General features: G+C 44.8%; 1 protein-coding gene across 1 annotated transcript in view; it reads right to left on the bottom strand.

Annotated features, from left to right (window-relative positions):
• The window catches only part of LOC311294920 (uncharacterized protein), an 81214-nt gene extending 61120 nt beyond the window's left edge, over positions 1-20094 (bottom strand). Inside the window, exon 1 of the mRNA XM_084416013.1 lies at positions 19988-20094. Within this exon, the coding sequence (XP_084272139.1) occupies positions 19988-20045 (58 nt within the window). The 5' untranslated portion in view covers positions 20046-20094. The remainder of the gene's footprint in view (positions 1-19987) is intronic.

The raw sequence follows: 20094 nt of genomic DNA, 5'->3' as shown, positions 1-20094 counted from the left end.
ACCCCCGCTATAAACATTCGCCACCCCAGAAATTATCCCTGACCCTGCTTGCCACCCCGTGATTTTTTTTCTAGATCCGCCCCTGCCCTACCCCTACCCCTAACCCTAACCCTAACCCTACCCATAACTTTTCCCTAAAATCAGAGGGAAATGGCAGGTGAATAACACTGATGTTGAAGCACCTCACCCTGGGTCTAAGCCTAAACTTGACATAAACTGTAAACTTGTCCCTCAAATCTGATTGGTTGATTGGAAAGTTGTTCCAGGATCATGTGGTACTTGGTGAAATCACGTTCACTTGTCTCTATCTGAATGATTTTTGAAGGCAGCATAGATGTATCCTTCTCTGCCTTTAATATCCAACAATCCTGTGCTTTCCATTCTGTGACAGTTGAGCTAGAAAAATAAAGATGGCGTCTGATAGTTGCGGCTGGTCGTCAGGTTGTGTGTAAATGTACATCTTTGATCAACGATTTCCACTTGTCATTTCTTGCGAGAAATTACTGTTGTAGTCATTAAATATTCTCTCAGTTTTCACTAAAGCTCTATTCTGTTGTAGATCATTAAACTGTTACGCTGCCTCAGAAGAGTGTCTGAAATCAGTTTTGAGACGTACCTTCGTGCACAAACGCTGCCAGCCGGCCCCCATCTTCACACAGATGTTCAACAGATCACTAGAGCTGTGCAAAGTTTCTTCCCGCTTCAAACGCTCCACCATCATCCCCGTCCCAAAGAAACCCAAAATCACTGGACTGAATGACTACTGACCTGTTGCCTTAACATCTGTGGTCATGAAGTCATTTGAAAGACTGGTGCTGGCCCACCTGGAGGACCTCACTGGACCCTTGCTGGAGCGTTTGCTTATCGAGCAATCAGGTCTGTGGATGATGCAGTCAACTTGGGACTGCATTATATCCTACAACATCTGGACAAACCAGGGACTTATGTGAGGATCCTGTATGTGGACTTCAGCTCGGCCTTCAACACCATCATACCAAACATCCTCCTGTCCAAATGAACCCAGCTCCCTGTGCCCGCCTCCATCTGTCAGTGGATCACCAGCTTCCTGACCGACAGGCAAAATCCTCATCCAGCTCCTGCATAATCAGCACTGGCGCCCCCCAGGGGTACTGTGGACTGTTCACAGCGCCATCTAGTGGCTTTCCTGAGTAACAGACACAATCACTGGATCTCATTACAGAGACTGAGTAAATAACTCCTGATAACATGTGAGTTCAGGGTGAGCCACTAGATGGAGGTGTTGCTCCTCAGACGAGACCACAGAGACAAATCACACTAGAGATTTAAAGACTTTATTGTTGGAGGAAATGGAGAATGATTCCTGTTAACTTTGAAGAAGTTGATGTTATACTAAAATGTTTTTCATTTGATGGTGATAAAAATCTTTTGTTTATATTTGATTTAATTATTATTATTGTCTGTTACTATATTCATAAAGTCAGATGGAATGAAAAAGCCACATTTTGAACAATTTAAAATTGATATTAAAATATATTTAGAAACAATATCCAAATGTAAAAACTTAAAAGCAAGGAAAACTACACAGCAGTTTAATAGGTACAAGGTTTTTTTTCCTGTAAAATTTATTTTTTTCTCTTTCTTTCTTCTTTTTTCCCCTTGTTTACCCCTGACATGGTTATATGTATTCATGTATGTACATTATGTTTTGTTGTTATTAAAATGCATAAAATGTTTTTAAAATCACTATCTTGAGATCCTTGACGTGATAATAAACAAGAAAATTATGTGATTCTGCATGTGATCTGTAATAATTGGTAATATTAAATTAAATAATAAAAAAAAAATTTTAAAGATAGGCTATAAGATGAACCTGTGAAAAGAGTAGAAATAAAGCTGTATATGGTACACTGCTGAAATATTTAAAATATACAAAAAGTTTGTATTCCTCTGAATAAATAATGAGAGACTCTTGAACCTCAGAGTGAGAAACTTTATTGATAAAGGCAAGAAAATACATATGACAAATATACAGCAGTAGTAAAGAGAGATCTGTGTGTCTCTGTATTCATTATTTTTTGTATCTGAGAGAAGTTATAAACAATAAAGTGAAATATAAACAATAAAGTGACACTGTTAAAATCTGACACTGAAAGAGAGCACAAACTCAAATAATCATCAGTATTTATTATGAAAAAAACACTAGAAGAACAAAAACACACTTGAAGAACCTTTAAAGTTCAGCGTTCTGCTTTAGATTTCAATACTTCCTGGAAAAGATGAACATAAAAAGCCATAAATTAATAAATCTCACAGATAATTATACATGCAAAATCAGTTTGTGAGAAATGACATCATCAATCATGTACCTGATGTGTGAATATGTGCTTGATCTCGTTCAGCTCTTCTGGATCTGATCTCATAAACCACAATAATGACAGTAGCCACGCCCACCAGAGCAGAGAGGACCAATCGGATCACAGCTTCAGTAGGACAATACCAGTGGACAGAGTCTGAGGAATAAACACATCAAACTGAGATCAGATCAGTCAATAAACACTAATATCAGCGCTGACATCAACTAATATTTCTGAATACACAGAAATATGATCAAATCTAATCAACAATCTTATATCCGGTTCCAAGTGAGTTTTTATACGGTCTGTCATCTCAAACTGTAAGCGATTCAACAATTCAATATGTAAATAGTAAATAAGAATATTTGAAGGAGAAGAAAAAATATCTTTACTCACCATAGACAGAAACTCTGAATGATTTTGATGAGAATCTTCCTTCTGAATATATCAGTAGTTTATAATCTCCGTCATGTTCAGTTGTGGTGTTTGTGATGGTCAGAGATCCAGTTTGTTTGTCCAGCTTCAGTCTGTCTCTGAATCTCCCATCAAGAACATCATCATATACAGTGATTCTGTCGGCCCGTTTATTGATTTCAGCTATTAAAGTGTTTTCATCTCCAAACCTCCACTGAATCACATCATCATCCTTCATTTCAGCAAGACCAGAGTTTAGAGAGACTGAATCTCCCTCAATCACTGACTTAACATAATCTCCAAACACTCCTGAAGAACAGAGTTATTCACAGATTAAACTTTAAAATCACTTGATGTTGGTTTGATGAAGCTTCACTAAAATACTTTTAATCATTTATATGTGACATTAATAATATTCTGCAGCAGTACAAAGACAAAAGATGAATAATGAAAAGAGAAATAGATTTATACATGGAACAATAACTAATAAAGACACTTTTACTTTAATGTTTAATGTCACACTAAAACTAATGCTGTTGAGTATCTGAGCTTCATATTTATAATATTTTATACTACAGGGCCATTGAATGCTTGAATCTGATTGGCTGTCGAACGTTCAAGGTGTGCAATTATTCTCAGGGAAACGCACGGCTAAAGTAGTTCCAGGTCTTGACCGCATTACAGTTCCAGATCACTTCGCGTAGTTGATTGTAATAACGGAGAATAGGAAACAATTCATAACAAGAAAAAACATGCAGCCCCATGCGCTTGATTTTCGATGTCTAACTTCACAATCAATGGAAACATGCAGTTTAATTTGAATAAATAAAGTATATAGTGCTATCTATAATCAATAGAAATTTCTGAATAGGCTGTATAAATAAATTGATAGTCCTGCTCGGTCATGCTGCACGGGTTTTCGTAATTAATGCAGATAATATAACAAATAAATAATTAATGATAGGCCTACTTGTTAAAAGGGCTTTGTGTTTCTGTCAGGACCGGGAACCAGAACTCAAACGCAGACCAGAGTGTCAGTTTAATTAAAGGTGAATTTATTAACCACAAGTGTAAACAGATGTAAGCTGAGCAGTGTATGTTCTCGTAGAACAGAGGGTTGGTGGTCCAGTTCCAGTGATCTGTGTCCTGAGGTTCTGGTGAGAGATCTGAGTCCGAGGTTCAGGCTGGAACATGAATGGTACAACGATCCGACGGGGACTGGAAAGTTGGTCTGGCTTTTATAAGAGAGTAGATTGCTTGATATGGAATCGGTGTGCTTGATTGACATGATGAACCTCAGGTGAGAAGACAGGATCACTGGAGAACATGCCCACCAGCAATCTCAAATCAGCCAGAGCCAGGATCATGACCAGGGGTTCGTGACAGTACCCCTCCCCCGACGAGCGCCTCCAGGCGGTCCTCCAGGCTTCTCAGGGTGAGAGCAATGGAACGCCCGTATGAGAGCAGCATCCAGAACCTGCTGCCGGGGGACCCAGCTCCTCTCCTCTGGTCCATAGCCCTCCCAGTCGATGAGATACAGCACGCCGCGCCCCCGGCGACGGGAGTCCAAAATCCGGTGAACCGTGAACGCCGGATGGCCATCAATAAGCCGGGGGGTGGAGGGGCCGGGAGTAGTGGACTGATAAGCACAGGCTTAATCAGAGATACATGGAAGGCCGGGTGGACCTTGAGAGTGGGTGGCAGTCGGAGACGGACGGTCACGGGGGTGATGACCTTCTCGATCACCAAGGGACCAATGTATTTAGGTGATAATTTCTTAGAGTCTGTCTTTAGCGGGAGATCCCGGGTGGAGAGCCATACCTTGTCCCCCACGGAATAGGAGGGTGCAGGAGTCTGACAACGGTTGGCGTGGCGCTCATATTGGGCAGAGGTCCTCAGAAGGGTGGCCCGGGCTCGGTGCCAGGTACGATGACATCTGCGGATGTAAGCTTGGATGGAGGGAAGAGCCAACTCTCTCTCCTGAGAGGGAAACAACGGGGGTTGAAAACCATAGACACATTGAAAAGGTGACAGACCTGTGGCAGATGTGGGAAGCGTGTTGTGGGCATACTCCACCCAAGGAAGCTAGGATGTCCAGGACGTGGGGTTGGAGGAAGCCAAACAACGCAGGGTGGTCTCTAGTTTCTGGTTGGCTCTCTCCGCTTGGCCGTTAGCTTGAGGGTAGAACCCAGAGGTCAGGCTTACGGTGGCCCCGATGGCTCGGCAGAATGACTTCCAAACGGCTGAGATGAATTGTGAACCTCTGTCCGAGACGATATCCAAGGGTAGGCAATGAACTGTGAACACCACAGAGACTAGGAGTTCGGTAGTCTCCTTAGCTGTGGGCAGTTTGGGCAGAGGCAGATAACGTGCAAACTTGCTAAAAACGATCCACCACAGTGAGAACCACAGTCATACCCTTCGAGGGTGGTAGCCTGGATACAAAATCCAGTGATAGGTGAGACCACGGACGACGAGGTATGGGGAGCGGTTGCAGGTACCCTGGGGGGGGGTCGGTTGGAACCCTTGTTCTGTGCACAGACGCGACAGGCAGAAACAAAGGTCTGGACATCGGTCCTCATCTCTGGCCACCAGAACCGTCTGCGCTGGAAGGCCAAAGAGCAAGTCACTCCAGGATGGCATGAGAGTCTGGAGGAGTGACCCCACTGTAATACAGATGGACAGACAGAGAGAGGCACAAACAGAGGAACCGGGGGGCCGTTAACTGGGTCAGGCTGGTGCTGCAGTGCCGTTCTCACCTCTCCTTCAATCTCCCAAATGGCTGCTGCAATGACACAGGTTCTGGGTATTATGGTGTCGGGTTCTGCAATTGTCTCCTCCTTCTCGAACAGCCGAGACAATGCGTCAGGCTTCACATTCCTGGACCCGGGCCTGTAGGTAAGGGCAAAATTGAAGCGACCAAAGAAAAGAGCCCACCTGGCTTGACGAGGATTCAGGCGTTTCGCCGAGCATATGTACTCCAGGTTTTTATAGTTGGTCCAAACCACGAACGGTTGATCTACGCCCTCTAGCCAATGTCGCCACTCCTCGAGAGCCAACTTCACGGCCAGCAGTTCCCGGTTCCTGACATCATAGTTTCTTTCTGTGGGAGATAAACGATGAGATAGAAAGGCACAAGGGTGAAGTTTGTTATCCTTGGGTGACCGCTGGGACAGGACTGCCCCCACTCCCACATCCGAGGCGTCCACCTCCACAACAAACTGCCGGGACGAGTCAGGGTTTATGAGAATTGGAGCTGACGTAAACCTCTTCTTGAGATCCAAAAAGGCTCCTTCTGCCTCAGAGGACCAATGAAACGGTCTAGCTGGGGAGGTTTGTGCAGTTAATGGTACAGTGCAGCTATAATTTCTAATGAAACGTCTACAAAAGTTGGCGAACCCCAAGAATCTCTGTAGCTGTTTCCTTGTATCTGGTCGGGGCCAATCTAAGACTGCTCTCACCTTCTCCGGATCCATCCTCACCTGACCTCTGGCAATGATGTGACCGAGGAAGGTGACGGTGGAGACGTGAAACTCGCACTTCTCTGCTTTGACGAACAGGCGGTTCTCCAGTAGCCGATGGAGGAGCTGTCGGACATGCTGGACGTGTTCTGCTTGATTCTGGGAAAAGATGAGGATATCATCCAGGTAGACAAACACAAATCTGCCCAGCATATCTCTAAGCACGTCACTGATTAGACACTGAAAGACGGCAGGTGAGTTAGACAGGCCAAAAGGCATAACCAGGTACTCAAAGTGTCCCAGGGGGGTGTTGAAGGCCGTCTTCCATTAATCTCCTTCACGAATTCGGACCAGGTGGTAGGCATTGCGGAGATCTAATTTCGAAAATACTGTTGCTCCCTGGAGAAATTCAAAGGCTGAGTTCATGAGTGGTAGTGGATACTTGTTCTTTACAGTGATATCATTCAAACCTCTGAAGTCGATACATGGGCGGAGGGTCCGGTCCTTCTTATCCACAAAGAAAAACCCGGCTCCTAGAGGTGATGACGAAGGGCGGATAATCCCAGCTGCCAGGAAATTGTTAATGTACTCCTCCATTGCCACCCGCTCCGGTCTGGAGATGTTATACAGACCAGTGTTAATTTCGTTGACTAAATATTTTCGTCATTATTTTCGTCATGAATATATTTTTGCAGACGAAAACGAAACGAAAACTAAAAAAGAAGTCACTGATGGAGACTAAAACTATGACTAAATTGATTGACATTATCGTCAACGAATAAAGGACGAGACGAAAATAGACTGTGACGAAAATCCAATCAGCAGACGGGAGAGATGCGAGGAATGAACAAAAGAACCAATTGGCAAAACGGAACAGACTGCATGAGAAGAGAACCAATCAGACCCTGACTTACTGAGACGTGAAGCGAAGGTATTCAGTCTTTGACCGAGCTCCCGGGAAGACGGCATTCGAAGAGACGATGTCTAAAAGAGCGACAAAATGTCCACAGCCGGGAGAAAAAGAAGGGGAGACTTGTGGGCACACTTCACGTTTGACGACGAACAAAACAAAACAAAGTGTAAAGCATGCGGAGCGGTCATTAGTGGCAAGAACACAACCAATTTGAAAAGACATTTACAGACGAGCCACCCGGACATTTTCTCAAAGATAAATTCACAACAATGTTCTTTTGTTTATTGAGCTAAACAAAAAAAAACAACGGGGGTTGAAAACCATAGACACATTGAAAAGGTGACAGACCTGTGGCAGATGTGGGAAGCGTGTTGTGGGCATACTCCACCCAAGGAAGCTAGGATGTCCAGGACGTGGGGTTGGAGGAAGCCAAACAACGCAGGGTGGTCTCTAGTTTCTGGTTGGCTCTCTCCGCTTGGCCGTTAGCTTGAGGGTAGAACCCAGAGGTCAGGCTTACGGTGGCCCCGATGGCTCGGCAGAATGACTTCCAAACGGCTGAGATGAATTGTGAACCTCTGTCCGAGACGATATCCAAGGGTAGGCAATGAACTGTGAACACCACAGAGACTAGGAGTTCGGTAGTCTCCTTAGCTGTGGGCAGTTTGGGCAGAGGCAGATAACGTGCAAACTTGCTAAAAACGATCCACCACAGTGAGAACCACAGTCATACCCTTCGAGGGTGGTAGCCTGGATACAAAATCCAGTGATAGGTGAGACCACGGACGACGAGGTATGGGGAGCGGTTGCAGGTACCCTGGGGGGGGGTCGGTTGGAACCCTTGTTCTGTGCACAGACGCGACAGGCAGAAACAAAGGTCTGGACATCGGTCCTCATCTCTGGCCACCAGAACCGTCTGCGCTGGAAGGCCAAAGAGCAAGTCACTCCAGGATGGCATGAGAGTCTGGAGGAGTGACCCCACTGTAATACAGATGGACAGACAGAGAGAGGCACAAACAGAGGAACCGGGGGGCCGTTAACTGGGTCAGGCTGGTGCTGCAGTGCCGTTCTCACCTCTCCTTCAATCTCCCAAATGGCTGCTGCAATGACACAGGTTCTGGGTATTATGGTGTCGGGTTCTGCAATTGTCTCCTCCTTCTCGAACAGCCGAGACAATGCGTCAGGCTTCACATTCCTGGACCCGGGCCTGTAGGTAAGGGCAAAATTGAAGCGACCAAAGAAAAGAGCCCACCTGGCTTGACGAGGATTCAGGCGTTTCGCCGAGCATATGTACTCCAGGTTTTTATAGTTGGTCCAAACCACGAACGGTTGATCTACGCCCTCTAGCCAATGTCGCCACTCCTCGAGAGCCAACTTCACGGCCAGCAGTTCCCGGTTCCTGACATCATAGTTTCTTTCTGTGGGAGATAAACGATGAGATAGAAAGGCACAAGGGTGAAGTTTGTTATCCTTGGGTGACCGCTGGGACAGGACTGCCCCCACTCCCACATCCGAGGCGTCCACCTCCACAACAAACTGCCGGGACGAGTCAGGGTTTATGAGAATTGGAGCTGACGTAAACCTCTTCTTGAGATCCAAAAAGGCTCCTTCTGCCTCAGAGGACCAATGAAACGGTCTAGCTGGGGAGGTTTGTGCAGTTAATGGTACAGTGCAGCTATAATTTCTAATGAAACGTCTACAAAAGTTGGCGAACCCCAAGAATCTCTGTAGCTGTTTCCTTGTATCTGGTCGGGGCCAATCTAAGACTGCTCTCACCTTCTCCGGATCCATCCTCACCTGACCTCTGGCAATGATGTGACCGAGGAAGGTGACGGTGGAGACGTGAAACTCGCACTTCTCTGCTTTGACGAACAGGCGGTTCTCCAGTAGCCGATGGAGGAGCTGTCGGACATGCTGGACGTGTTCTGCTTGATTCTGGGAAAAGATGAGGATATCATCCAGGTAGACAAACACAAATCTGCCCAGCATATCTCTAAGCACGTCACTGATTAGACACTGAAAGACGGCAGGTGAGTTAGACAGGCCAAAAGGCATAACCAGGTACTCAAAGTGTCCCAGGGGGGTGTTGAAGGCCGTCTTCCATTAATCTCCTTCACGAATTCGGACCAGGTGGTAGGCATTGCGGAGATCTAATTTCGAAAATACTGTTGCTCCCTGGAGAAATTCAAAGGCTGAGTTCATGAGTGGTAGTGGATACTTGTTCTTTACAGTGATATCATTCAAACCTCTGAAGTCGATACATGGGCGGAGGGTCCGGTCCTTCTTATCCACAAAGAAAAACCCGGCTCCTAGAGGTGATGACGAAGGGCGGATAATCCCAGCTGCCAGGAAATTGTTAATGTACTCCTCCATTGCCACCCGCTCCGGTCTGGAGATGTTATACAGACCAGTGTTAATTTCGTTGACTAAATATTTTCGTCATTATTTTCGTCATGAATATATTTTTGCAGACGAAAACGAAACGAAAACTAAAAAAGAAGTCACTGATGGAGACTAAAACTATGACTAAATTGATTGACATTATCGTCAACGAATAAAGGACGAGACGAAAATAGACTGTGACGAAAATCCAATCAGCAGACGGGAGAGATGCGAGGAATGAACAAAAGAACCAATTGGCAAAACGGAACAGACTGCATGAGAAGAGAACCAATCAGACCCTGACTTACTGAGACGTGAAGCGAAGGTATTCAGTCTTTGACCGAGCTCCCGGGAAGACGGCATTCGAAGAGACGATGTCTAAAAGAGCGACAAAATGTCCACAGCCGGGAGAAAAAGAAGGGGAGACTTGTGGGCACACTTCACGTTTGACGACGAACAAAACAAAACAAAGTGTAAAGCATGCGGAGCGGTCATTAGTGGCAAGAACACAACCAATTTGAAAAGACATTTACAGACGAGCCACCCGGACATTTTCTCAAAGATAAATTCACAACAATGTTCTTTTGTTTATTGAGCTAAACAAAAAAAAACAACGGGGGTTGAAAACCATAGACACATTGAAAAGGTGACAGACCTGTGGCAGATGTGGGAAGCGTGTTGTGGGCATACTCCACCCAAGGAAGCTAGGATGTCCAGGACGTGGGGTTGGAGGAAGCCAAACAACGCAGGGTGGTCTCTAGTTTCTGGTTGGCTCTCTCCGCTTGGCCGTTAGCTTGAGGGTAGAACCCAGAGGTCAGGCTTACGGTGGCCCCGATGGCTCGGCAGAATGACTTCCAAACGGCTGAGATGAATTGTGAACCTCTGTCCGAGACGATATCCAAGGGTAGGCAATGAACTGTGAACACCACAGAGACTAGGAGTTCGGTAGTCTCCTTAGCTGTGGGCAGTTTGGGCAGAGGCAGATAACGTGCAAACTTGCTAAAAACGATCCACCACAGTGAGAACCACAGTCATACCCTTCGAGGGTGGTAGCCTGGATACAAAATCCAGTGATAGGTGAGACCACGGACGACGAGGTATGGGGAGCGGTTGCAGGTACCCTGGGGGGGGGTCGGTTGGAACCCTTGTTCTGTGCACAGACGCGACAGGCAGAAACAAAGGTCTGGACATCGGTCCTCATCTCTGGCCACCAGAACCGTCTGCGCTGGAAGGCCAAAGAGCAAGTCACTCCAGGATGGCATGAGAGTCTGGAGGAGTGACCCCACTGTAATACAGATGGACAGACAGAGAGAGGCACAAACAGAGGAACCGGGGGGCCGTTAACTGGGTCAGGCTGGTGCTGCAGTGCCGTTCTCACCTCTCCTTCAATCTCCCAAATGGCTGCTGCAATGACACAGGTTCTGGGTATTATGGTGTCGGGTTCTGCAATTGTCTCCTCCTTCTCGAACAGCCGAGACAATGCGTCAGGCTTCACATTCCTGGACCCGGGCCTGTAGGTAAGGGCAAAATTGAAGCGACCAAAGAAAAGAGCCCACCTGGCTTGACGAGGATTCAGGCGTTTCGCCGAGCATATGTACTCCAGGTTTTTATAGTTGGTCCAAACCACGAACGGTTGATCTACGCCCTCTAGCCAATGTCGCCACTCCTCGAGAGCCAACTTCACGGCCAGCAGTTCCCGGTTCCTGACATCATAGTTTCTTTCTGTGGGAGATAAACGATGAGATAGAAAGGCACAAGGGTGAAGTTTGTTATCCTTGGGTGACCGCTGGGACAGGACTGCCCCCACTCCCACATCCGAGGCGTCCACCTCCACAACAAACTGCCGGGACGAGTCAGGGTTTATGAGAATTGGAGCTGACGTAAACCTCTTCTTGAGATCCAAAAAGGCTCCTTCTGCCTCAGAGGACCAATGAAACGGTCTAGCTGGGGAGGTTTGTGCAGTTAATGGTACAGTGCAGCTATAATTTCTAATGAAACGTCTACAAAAGTTGGCGAACCCCAAGAATCTCTGTAGCTGTTTCCTTGTATCTGGTCGGGGCCAATCTAAGACTGCTCTCACCTTCTCCGGATCCATCCTCACCTGACCTCTGGCAATGATGTGACCGAGGAAGGTGACGGTGGAGACGTGAAACTCGCACTTCTCTGCTTTGACGAACAGGCGGTTCTCCAGTAGCCGATGGAGGAGCTGTCGGACATGCTGGACGTGTTCTGCTTGATTCTGGGAAAAGATGAGGATATCATCCAGGTAGACAAACACAAATCTGCCCAGCATATCTCTAAGCACGTCACTGATTAGACACTGAAAGACGGCAGGTGAGTTAGACAGGCCAAAAGGCATAACCAGGTACTCAAAGTGTCCCAGGGGGGTGTTGAAGGCCGTCTTCCATTAATCTCCTTCACGAATTCGGACCAGGTGGTAGGCATTGCGGAGATCTAATTTCGAAAATACTGTTGCTCCCTGGAGAAATTCAAAGGCTGAGTTCATGAGTGGTAGTGGATACTTGTTCTTTACAGTGATATCATTCAAACCTCTGAAGTCGATACATGGGCGGAGGGTCCGGTCCTTCTTATCCACAAAGAAAAACCCGGCTCCTAGAGGTGATGACGAAGGGCGGATAATCCCAGCTGCCAGGAAATTGTTAATGTACTCCTCCATTGCCACCCGCTCCGGTCTGGAGATGTTATACAGACCAGTGTTAATTTCGTTGACTAAATATTTTCGTCATTATTTTCGTCATGAATATATTTTTGCAGACGAAAACGAAACGAAAACTAAAAAAGAAGTCACTGATGGAGACTAAAACTATGACTAAATTGATTGACATTATCGTCAACGAATAAAGGACGAGACGAAAATAGACTGTGACGAAAATCCAATCAGCAGACGGGAGAGATGCGAGGAATGAACAAAAGAACCAATTGGCAAAACGGAACAGACTGCATGAGAAGAGAACCAATCAGACCCTGACTTACTGAGACGTGAAGCGAAGGTATTCAGTCTTTGACCGAGCTCCCGGGAAGACGGCATTCGAAGAGACGATGTCTAAAAGAGCGACAAAATGTCCACAGCCGGGAGAAAAAGAAGGGGAGACTTGTGGGCACACTTCACGTTTGACGACGAACAAAACAAAACAAAGTGTAAAGCATGCGGAGCGGTCATTAGTGGCAAGAACACAACCAATTTGAAAAGACATTTACAGACGAGCCACCCGGACATTTTCTCAAAGATAAATTCACAACAATGTTCTTTTGTTTATTGAGCTAAACAAAATTTTGAAGACTTGCTGTGCGTAGATGTTGTAGCATTAAATATTACGAACTGAAAAGTACTGTAAAATAGCCCCTTATTCAAGTTAGATGAGAGAACCATACGAATACATAAAATTATGCTACATACATTTGATTAATACTAATGTTTAGTATATTTCACAATGTTCTACTTGTTGACAATATCACAAATATTTCTAGATTAGTCATGTGAAATGTGACTGTTCACATCCTATCATTACACATACTAATCTAGCAATATTGTGGTATTTAAAACATACAATATTGCTAGACAAAGGAATACCTTATAAAATCTTGTTACATTTTTTTTTATCCACCTTTTATCCAGTTAGCACTTATTAAATATTTACTTTTTTTACTCTTTTATTTGCGTTTAGTGCTTTAATATTTACTGCTTGTGCAAATAAAGTGATTGCAATGAATAAATAATATAAACGTATTTAAACTATTTTCCTTAATGTCACAGCTACAGAAGTCTCCTGATGAAGGCGGTGAACCAAGCACAAAAAGGGCAAAAATATCCAATCAAAACATTGCAGAAGCACTGTTAGGTACTACAAAGTACAAATGCAATGCCAGAGAACAGCAAGTAAAAGAGGAGGCTATAGCAAAATGGTTTGGACGTTCAGGGTTACCACTCACTACAGCAGAAGATGAGGACTTTATTCTCATGATAGAAACATTTGATAAAAAGCTGACAGTGCCAAAGAAAACAAAGATAAGCAATCTGATTGAAAAACACTATGAGGAAGAAATGACAAAGTTTAAGAAACGACTGTGTGGTGCTCATAAAGTGTCAATTGCAATTGACCTATGGACTAAAAAGGGACTGTCTGCATCATTCCTTGGCATAAGTTGTCGCTTTTTTTGTGTTGATCAAAACAATCCAGAACACATCCTGCTCTGCTTGAAGACCATCGGTAAGCCACTTTTATTCATAATTTCATTTGACAGTAAGTTAATGTATTACCTCATTTACCTGATATGTATTTACTTTCTTTTTGGTAGCTATCAAAACATGGAGATGGATATGGAACGGATGCCATGTGTGGTTCACACGCTGCAGCTTGTGGTCCACATGCTAAACAAGGAGGCAAGTGTGAAGCGAATCCTTGACAAAGCACGATCAATTGTGAAGCTCTTTCGCAAGTCATCTGTTGCAACACAGAAGATTTTGGATAAGTGTGGCCTAATTGTTGTGAATGATTGTCCCACGCGCTGGTCAAGTACATATTACATGATTGCACGACTCCTCAAAGTTAAAGATCCTCTTTGCGAAATAGCGAATGAGATGGGGGCGTGGGACAACTTACTCTCTAGTGAGTGGCAGAAGCTCAGCTCATTGCATGAACTCATGTTGCCTTTTGCCGAACACACACAGACTCTTCAGAGTGACACGATGTCTATGTCACTGATCATCCCTGCCCTCTTAGATTTGCATAGCCACCTTACTGATTTTGAAGAAAACACAAATCATCGGGATTTTGCCACTCTAGCACGAAAAATGAAAGTCAATTTGAACCAGCGCTTTGCCTGGGTATTGGATCCATCAGATGAAAAGTTCTCTCCACTTGTTGCTGCTGCTTTCTTTCTCAACCCTACTGTGTGTGATACTCTCCTTGATGTGGCTGATGACAGTGTTCAGGAACTTTTTAAGCAGGCAGAGGGGTATGTGGTCCAGTGCACTCAGAGTCAAGAGACTCACCCTGATGATGATGTGGAGGAACTGAATGGACCAGAGCCTGACCCTGGACCACCATCCTCCTCCTCAAGGCTGCCAGTCTTCAGATTTCTGTCCAAATGCCGTGCAAAGCCTAAACCAAAGTCCTCCACATGTAGCATCAGGCAGCAACTAAGCAAGTACAAGGAGGAGCTCTCACAGCCCATTACTTGTGATTCAGGAATCCAATTTTGGCTTGGGAAATGTGACACATTTTATCACAGCTTGAAACCATTAGCATTAGATCTGTTAGCAATGCGGGCTTCGCAAGCTTTTGCGGAGAGAGTTTTCAGTGTCACAGGTGACCTAACCAGGGGAAAGCGTAACAGAGCAAAAGTCACTTTAGCACGAAGTGCTTTCTTGAAAATGAATAGAGGTAAATAAGTGTTAGTATTCTGTGGTTGAATTGCCAGCATTGTGGTAGCAAGAAGAAAATGTCGTTCAGTGCACTTTAGATTCAAATTAAAGATGTTTGCACTTATTGTTCAGCTCAGCTGTAAGCTTTAAGGTCCTGGACCTAACTTTATTTTTCTTTTATTGATGATGAATTGGCAGCTAGTTATTGTTTACATTACCACGACAGTGTTTGTTGCTGCATAAAAGCTTTTGAATTGAAATAAAGACACAGTTGTGTTGAAATAAAGTTAAATTTGTGTTTTATTTGTGTTTTATATATTTTGGTTAAGTTTGTTTCCTATACCAGTGGTAAAAAAATTGTCTAGTAAATCTGTTATTGATTTTAGTCTTATTTTAGTCGACTAAAATACCAAGCAATTTTAGTCGACTAAAATAAGACTAAAATTAAAACAAATCAGATGACTAAAACTAAAAAGAATTATAGTCAAAAGACTAAGACTAAAACTAAATAAAAATTTCTTGTCAAAATTAACACTGATACAGACGGCTCCATGGAAACGTAGATCCAGGCAACAGGTCAATGGCGCAGTCATAGGGTCGGTGCGGGGGAAGTGAGAGAGCCTGTTGTTTACAGAACACCTCCGATATCTCGTGGTACTCAGCGGGGATTAATGACAGGTCCAGCCGGTCTGGTTCGGGTTTCTGGAGGGAAAAGATCTGGATCTTACAGGAGCTGGGGAGTGATCTCTTTGGCGAGGAATGACGTCACCGCCGGGGCTGCGTTGTTTTTGTCGTTGTCGCTCCCGACAGTGATTGTCTATACGAATTGTCAAAGCAATAAGATTATCCAGGTTCACAGGTTCAGGATGTGTCACCAGTTTATCCTTCAATCTTTCACTTAAACCATTGATAAACACAGCCAGCAGGGACGCATCATTCCACCCACTCTCTACGGCCAATGTCCGGAACTCAATGGTGTATTCCGCCACGCTCCGGAGTCCTTGGTGAATAGAGAACAGTCTCATGGAAGCGTCATTACCTTGGACCGGGTGGTCGAAAACCTTGGTCATCTCTGCGGTAAATGCAACATAGGTGGTAGTAAACTGGTCCTGTCTCATCCAGTGAACTGAAGCCCACTCCAAGGCCGCTCCTGCAGCAACCCGATGAGGTAGGCAATCTTAGATCTCTCTGTGGCATAGGATAGGGGTTGGAGAGCAAAAACTAGACCACATTGCATGAGAAATGTCTTACACTGACCTAGGTTCCCATCGTGCCTCTCCGGTGGTGAAACCCAAGGTTCCCTGGCAGGGTTAGCTGCGGCTGATTCGGACAGTTCAGGGGCTGGAGGAGGATTTCGCAGGGAATCCTGGAGGGTTCCCACACGAAGTGACAAGTCCTGAAGTCCTCCCATAATCTCCCTAAGCGCGGTACTATGCTGATCCAGGATTGCTCCCTGAGTGGATACTGCGTGTCGAACTGGCTCTAGGTCTGCTGAGTCCATAATGGCCGGATCGTTCTGTCAGGACCGGGAACCAGAACTCAAACACAGACCAGAGTGTCAGTTTAATTAAAGGTGAATTTATTAACCACAAGTGTAAACAGATGTAAGCTGAGCGGTGTATGTTATCGTAGAACAGAGGGTTGGTGGTCCAGTTCCAGTGATCTGTGTCCTGAGGTTCTGGTGAGAGATCTGAGTCCAAGGTTCAGGCTGGAACATGAATGGTACAACGATCCGGCGGGGACTGGAAAGTTGGTCTGGCTTTTATAAGAGAGTAGATTGCTTGATATGGAATAGGTGTGCTTGATTGACATGATGAACCTCAGGTGAGAAGACAGGATCACTGGAGAACATGCCCACCAGCAATCTCAAATCAGCCAGAGCAAGGATCATGACCAGGGGTTCATGACAGTTTCATTTATTAGTTAGTCTACTGTCAATAATAGAAACAAAATGAACGAATTGTAAATTAAATGGTCACAGATAATAGTTTCGATGTACTTTGCCTTACTGACACCTGGCTTAAACCAAATGATTTTGAATGATTCAGAAGTCTTGAATCAGCCTGAAGGGGTTGTTATTCGCTATATCAACCGCCTCGCTATACAGTATATTATCCCGCTTATTACATGGCTACCTACAAAATAAATCAATAATTTGACACAAATTATTGATTTAAAAAGGAGTTTATTGATTTAAAAACGATTGTATTGCTTCCGCTAAAGAAAATTGTCCGTTCCGCGTCCATAGCAATGCGCTGTTTTTCATGGCAACGGTGTGTTATACTGCGCAGTGGTCTGTTATCAAGAAATAACAGACCGCATTCTACATTGGAATTCAGCCAAGCCATGTAATAAATATATATTGTAAGAACTGATTTTCCTGTTAAAATAAAACTCACCCTGCAATAAAGCCATAAAACGCACCCTGGACAGAAGATAGCAAAGACAGAGCACAGGACATCACCTGTTCAAACTGTCCTTCTTCCTTATCTCTGCATCCCCCTCTCTCTCCCCCTCTCCCTCCTCAAGTCACTGAAAGTTCATTAAGAATGTCTATATAACACATATGGTGTATCTTGTGAATATATTGTTTTTTCCTTTCCATGTTTGGTATCATTTTAAGTGTCTCAGTGCGATTGGTAAAATGGTCTTAAATTCACTGCAGTCATTGGTTTAATAAGAAAGATTGAGAAATTAGGATAATCCTGTTTCTCCTCTCTGGCTGATATCTCTTTATGATATCTCTAGAAACCAGGTGCTCCCCCCCTGGGGTACATGGATTGGCCCAAACAACTTTTGTATACCCCCTTTTGTTCTGGTCTGGTTATTTAAGGCGAGGTGACAGAGCAGTCTTTGGGACTCTTTACCAGGATCTTCCCCCATAGTGATGTTTCAATGTTTTCCTGGAAAGCCCTGACACACCACTGTGTGTCTCTGTCAGGAAAACATTACTTACTTTTAGAGTCATCTTTGAGTAAATGATGTCATGTATTTATTATTTTTGAATTGGCTTTTAATCATTTGCATGATACATTTTTACCTGACAAATAAATGTTACATCTTGATTTATTCTGAAGTTTTCTGAAATCATTATTTTAGTAGACTAAGAGGAGGCTGGTGCTACCACAGCTCTGTGTCCAGGATAGGTCAAACTAAAGGCGCATATGAACGGAGCAGTAGGCACGTCATCTGAAGACCTTTTGATTTCTGTATATAGCTGACTTGGCAAGTTGTACGGAAGTGGCTAAATAAACTACACTTTTTTGTGTGCGTGAGCAGTAGGCAACCGACTTAAGAGGTATTAGCAAACCCTGCACCCTCTGACCAAGATCAGACTGGCGAGGCTGTGTCCGTGAGATCCACGAAAACCCGGGGCGTGTGACTCTGTGCGGCATCAGGTCCCATAATGAATTAATAATTGAAAGTATGAGATACTCAGAATAATCAAAGATCTAAATTAACTCATAATCAATATTTATGATTATTTTCTAATCAGAAATACGATCTAAATTTGATTATCATTTGAAATTGGAGTCAGATTACGCATAGAGCTAAAGTAATACTAAAATTAAATTCCAATAAATTAAGTGAACTTCACTGGAGCGCTAAAAATACATCGTCTCCGCCATGGCCGCCCGAAGGATCGTCTCCGCCATGGCCGCCCGAGGGGTCGTCTCCACCATGGCCACTCGAAGGGTCGTCTCCGCCATGGCCGCCCGAGGGGTCGTCTCCGCCATGGCCGCCCGAGGGGTTGTCTCCACCATGGCCACTCGAAGGATCGTCTCCGCCATGGCCGCCCGAAGCGTCGTCTCCGCCATGGCCGCCCGAGGGGTTGTCTCCACCATGGCCACTCGAAGGGTCGTCTCCGCCATGGCCGCCCGAGGGGTCGTCTCCGCCATGGCCGCCCGAGGGGTCGTCTCCACCATGGCCGCTCGAAGCGTCGTCTCCGCCATGGCCGCCCGAGGGGTCGTCTCCACCATGGCCACTCGAAGGGTCGTCTCCGCCATGGCTGCCCGAGGGGTCGTCTCCACCATGGCCACCCGAAGGGTCGTCTCCGCCATGGCCGCCCGAGGGGTCGTCTCCATCCAGGCCACACCCACAGCCTGCTCCGCCCTGGAGGCTTCCTGCCTTGTCTCCCTTGCCTGGTCTCCCCTGTCAGCCTCCAGGGCGCCCACCCTCCCAGCCCTTTGGATGTTTAATAGGCGCGAGGACGCGCCTTTGGGGAGGGGGGGAGTAATGTTACAGTTTTGTGTTTCTGAGTTCTGTTTTTGAATCTGGTTCAGTGTTTTTCAGTTTCTGTGATCCATTTTCCCCTGTCTTCTGTTGATTTTGGTCTAGTCCTGTTTTCCCCGGTCTGTATAATTAATTCATCAGTGTCACCTGTTCTGCCCTCGTTAGTCTCGTCTGCTGTGTCTTGTTTTGATTTGTTCTCCCATGTATTTAAGCCCTGAGTTTTGCCCTGTTCAGTGTCGGTTCTACTTTGTTACTTTGTTCATAGAGTGTGTGTTCTGCCTGTTTCTACCGTGTTGGATTATATTTTGGAAATAAACTCTTGCATTGAAGCGCTCTGTCTTCCTCACCTTCCTCCGCCTGCACTCACCCGTAACACATATACAGTGATTCTGTCGGCCCGTTTATTGATTTCAGCTATTAAAGTGTTTTCATCTCCAAACCTCCACTGAATCACATCATCATCCTTCATTTCAGTAAGATCAGAGTTTAGAGAGACTGAATCTCCCTCCTTCACTAACTCACCCTGAAGAACAGAGTTTTTCACAGATTAAAGCTTTAAAATCACTTGATATTGGTTTGATGAAGATTCACTAAAATAATTTTAATCGTGTAAATGTGTAAATTAATATTCTGCAGCAGTTCAAAGACAAAAGATGATGAATGAAAATGAGAAATAGTTAAACAGTTTTATATAATCAAGTGACTTTAATCTCAAATAAGAGTGTTTTCTCTCAGGAAAATCACACATTATTTGTTTCCATACGAGAACAACAGTGAATGTTAATCCTTTCTGACTAATTTAACCAGTAATTTATCACATCAGAACAGAAACAACTGAAACCAGAAAAACACATTTAAAACTCACCATCCAGACGCCACAAACACAAACAGAGCAAAACTAATTTGAGAAACATTTTCTTCATCGGTTCACTGAAAAGCCCACGATAGTAACTCTTAATGTCTGAAACACTC

Source organism: Rutilus rutilus, assembly GCF_951802725.1.
Source record: "Rutilus rutilus genome assembly, chromosome: 8".
Classification (NCBI taxonomy): Eukaryota; Metazoa; Chordata; class Actinopteri; order Cypriniformes; family Leuciscidae; genus Rutilus; species Rutilus rutilus.
This window is presented reverse-complemented; position numbering and strand designations above follow the sequence as displayed.